This window comes from Eublepharis macularius, chromosome 6 (assembly GCF_028583425.1).
Source record: "Eublepharis macularius isolate TG4126 chromosome 6, MPM_Emac_v1.0, whole genome shotgun sequence".
Lineage (NCBI taxonomy): Eukaryota > Metazoa > Chordata > Lepidosauria > Squamata > Eublepharidae > Eublepharis > Eublepharis macularius.
In genome coordinates, this window is record NC_072795.1 from 990664 (window position 1) to 993251 (window position 2588).

At 77.2% G+C, this 2588-nt stretch overlaps 1 protein-coding gene across 2 annotated transcripts; it reads right to left on the minus strand.

Moving 5' to 3' along the window:
• Window positions 1–264: 264 nt before the first annotated feature.
• HES1 (hes family bHLH transcription factor 1) lies at window positions 265–2189 on the minus strand. Of its 2 annotated transcripts, XM_054983344.1 has the most exons (4): window positions 1965–2189; window positions 1771–1866; window positions 1531–1618; window positions 265–1133 (listed from the first exon to the last, which is right to left on the minus strand). In XM_054983344.1, the coding sequence occupies exons 1-4, from the start codon at window positions 2070–2072 to the stop codon at window positions 610–612; spliced, it is 816 nt and encodes a 271-aa protein (XP_054839319.1). In that variant the 5' UTR covers window positions 2073–2189; the 3' UTR covers window positions 265–609. The 2 variants fall into 2 exon arrangements, with proteins under 2 accessions (XP_054839319.1, XP_054839320.1); XM_054983345.1 differs by lacking the exon at window positions 1771–1866.
• Window positions 2190–2588: the final 399 nt, after the last annotated feature.

Sequence of the window (2588 nt, forward strand, 5' to 3'; positions counted from 1 at the left end):
GAGGCCACCCCAGCGCTGCCCTGGCCGGGAGGGCATTGGCTTGCCCAGCCCAGAAAGGACCTGGGGACGCGCCCCGCCGCGGTCCGCGTTCCAGCCAGAGGAAGGCGCGTCCCCTGCGCCGGAGGAGGCGGATGGGGCCCGGCGCTCGGGAGGGCTCCCGCTCACCTCCCGCTCAGCCTTCAGCCGCGGAGGGCGGCTGGCCCAGGCCCCCCCCACCCAGCACAGCCGCCGCCGGGCGCGAAACACCTTTTATTGCAGCCGAAGGACTTCCACGAACGGGAGTTTGTTTTATTAGAAACAGATCTTTGGTGTCACTTCACAAAGAGGCGGCCCCCCCAGGCCGGGCCAAGGCGCCCGGAGAGGCGCGCCACACGCGCGCAGGCACTGGCCCAGGAGGGCCGCGGGTCCGCTCCGGCACAGGCGGCGGCGGCGGCGCAGTCCCCTTCCTTCCTTCCTTCCTTCCTTCCACGGGAGAGATTGGCAGCCCCGGCGGCCGCAGCTGCTGCGCTCCTCGCCTGCCCTCGGGGGACCGCCGGCCGGAGGGGGCAGAGTTCCTGCGCCACGAGTCCGCAGCGGGCGCCGGCCGGCGGCGAGGCCCTCTCGGCGTCCTCACCAGGGCCTCCACACCGAGTCAGCGGGCAGCGGCGGGGCGCCGGCGGCGGGAGACGGGGCGGGCGGCGGCAGGCCGGGCGAGCCGAGGCCCCCGCCGGCGTAGAGGGGGATGACGGCGCCCCCGGGCGGGCCGAACGAGGCGCCGGGGATGAGGAAGGCGAGCTGGCCCTCGGCGGCCGGCACCAGCTGGAAGCCGCCCAGCACCGGCGCCGCTTCCCCGCCCGAGGCGCCCAGCTTGCAAGGCCCCAGGCCGCCGGCAGGGGGCGCCGCGCCAGCCGGGACCGGCCCCAGCGGCTGCCCGAAGGCGGCGCCGTGCGCGGGGGGCGGCGGCGGCGGCGGCGGCGGCGGGTAGTTGGCGGCGTTGATCTGGCCCAGGCAGGCGGCCAGGTGGCCCAGCAGGCGGGTGCGCACCTCGGCGTTGACGCCCTCGCAGGTGGAGAGGAAGCGGGTCACCTCGTTCAGGCACTCGTTGAAGCCGGCCCGGTACTTGCCCAGCACCGAGGGGTCGGCGGTCAGCGCGGCTGCGGCGGGTCGGGGGAGGGGGGAGAGAAAAGAGCCGTCAGGACAGGCCTCCCGAAGCGCGCCGCCGCTTGCCCGCCCTGCGACGCGACCCCCCCCCCCCCGCAGCCGGGAAAGCACCTCCTCGGCCCGGCGGGGCGTCCTCCGCACCCCCCCCCTCCGCTGCAGACCGCCCGGCCTCTCCCCGGCAAGCGGCAGGAGCCGCAGGGGAGCGAAGGGCCCCGCCCGGAAGAGCCCCGCTCGGGAGCCGCGGCTATAAATACCGGCGAGCGTGGGAAAGGCGGCGCGCCAAGGCGGCAGGGCCCGCTGGGCTGGCAGTCAAACCGCAGGCGGAAGTCTGGCAGGCAGGCAGGCAGGGAGGGAGCGCGCAGGGGCGGGGGGCGCCAGCCACTCACTCACCGGTCATCTGGGCGCGCTGCAGGCCCCGCAAGTGCTTGACAGTCATCTCCAGGATGTCCGCCTTCTCCAGCTTCGAGTGCCGCGAGCTCTGCGGGGAGGGCGGCGCGTGAGCGGGGCCGCGTCGGGGCTCCCCCGGCCCTGCCCTGCCCTGCCCTCCCCCGGCCCGGCCCGGCCCGGCCCGGCCCGCCGCCCGCCGCCCGCCGCCCAGCCTCCGCCGCGCCCCCCGCCCCGCGCACTCACGTCCTTCTTGAGCGCATCCAGGATGAGCGCCTTGAGCTGCCCGAGGCTCTCGTTGATGCGCGCCCGCCGCCGCTTCTCCATGATGGGCTTGGACGACTGCGAGAGACGGAGCGGGTCAGCCGGGGCGCTGGGAGAGCGCGGCCGCCGCGGCAACGCAACGGGGAGGGGGGCGGGGGCGGGAGCAGCCGCGTTACCTTGCGGTGGTCGGAGGCCGTGCGCGGCTTGTCCGGCGTGGCGTGCACGCTGGCCGGGGTGGCCGCCACGGGCGAGGACGAGCTCTTCTCCATCAGGTCGGCGGGCATCGTGGCGAGGGCCGCGTCCGGCCGGGCTGCCGCGCTCCTGCCGGCCACACGCGGGTCAGCAGCGCCGCCGCCGCTCCCGCGCGCCCAGGCCGCCCTGCGCCGAACGCCCGGCCGGCGCCCCGCCTGGCGGCCGCTATTTATAGGCTCCGCCGCACGCGAACGGCTCGTGTGAAACTTCCCAAACTTTCTTTCCCACAGTGACTTTCAGCCAATGGGAGCGGGAGGCACGCGGCCCCGCTCGTGGACGGCGCCCACCCATTGGCCGCCCGGCGCAACGCCCGGCGGCCAATGGCGCGCGCCCGCGCCCCGGGCAGGGAGGCCGCGCGTCAATCAGGCCGCTTAACCCTCGCGGCGCTGCCAGCCCGGCCGGAGGGGCGCGGGCGGCGGACGGGCCGGGCGCGGGAGGGAGGGAGGGCGGGCGGGCGGGCGCGGGGCCAGCTGCACAGGCCGGCCGGAGCGGATCGCGGCCGGGGGGCGCCGCCCTGCGCGCGTGCGTGGGAGGGGGCGCGCCCCCGG

What these genes read in the sequence shown, in the direction of transcription:
- HES1 (XM_054983344.1), bottom strand. Translation starts at nt 2,072, where the DNA reads ATGCCCGCCGACCTGATGGAGAAGAGCTCGTCCTCGCCCGTGGCGGCC. An exon ending in CGGCCTCCGACCACCGCAAG is followed by an intron (nt 1,867 to 1,964) that starts GTAACGCGGCTG and finishes CGTCTCTCGCAG; the next exon opens with TCGTCCAAGCCCATCATGGA. An exon ending in GCAGCGCGCCCAGATGACCG is followed by an intron (nt 1,134 to 1,530) that starts GTGAGTGAGTGG and finishes GACCCGCCGCAG; the next exon opens with CCGCGCTGACCGCCGACCCC.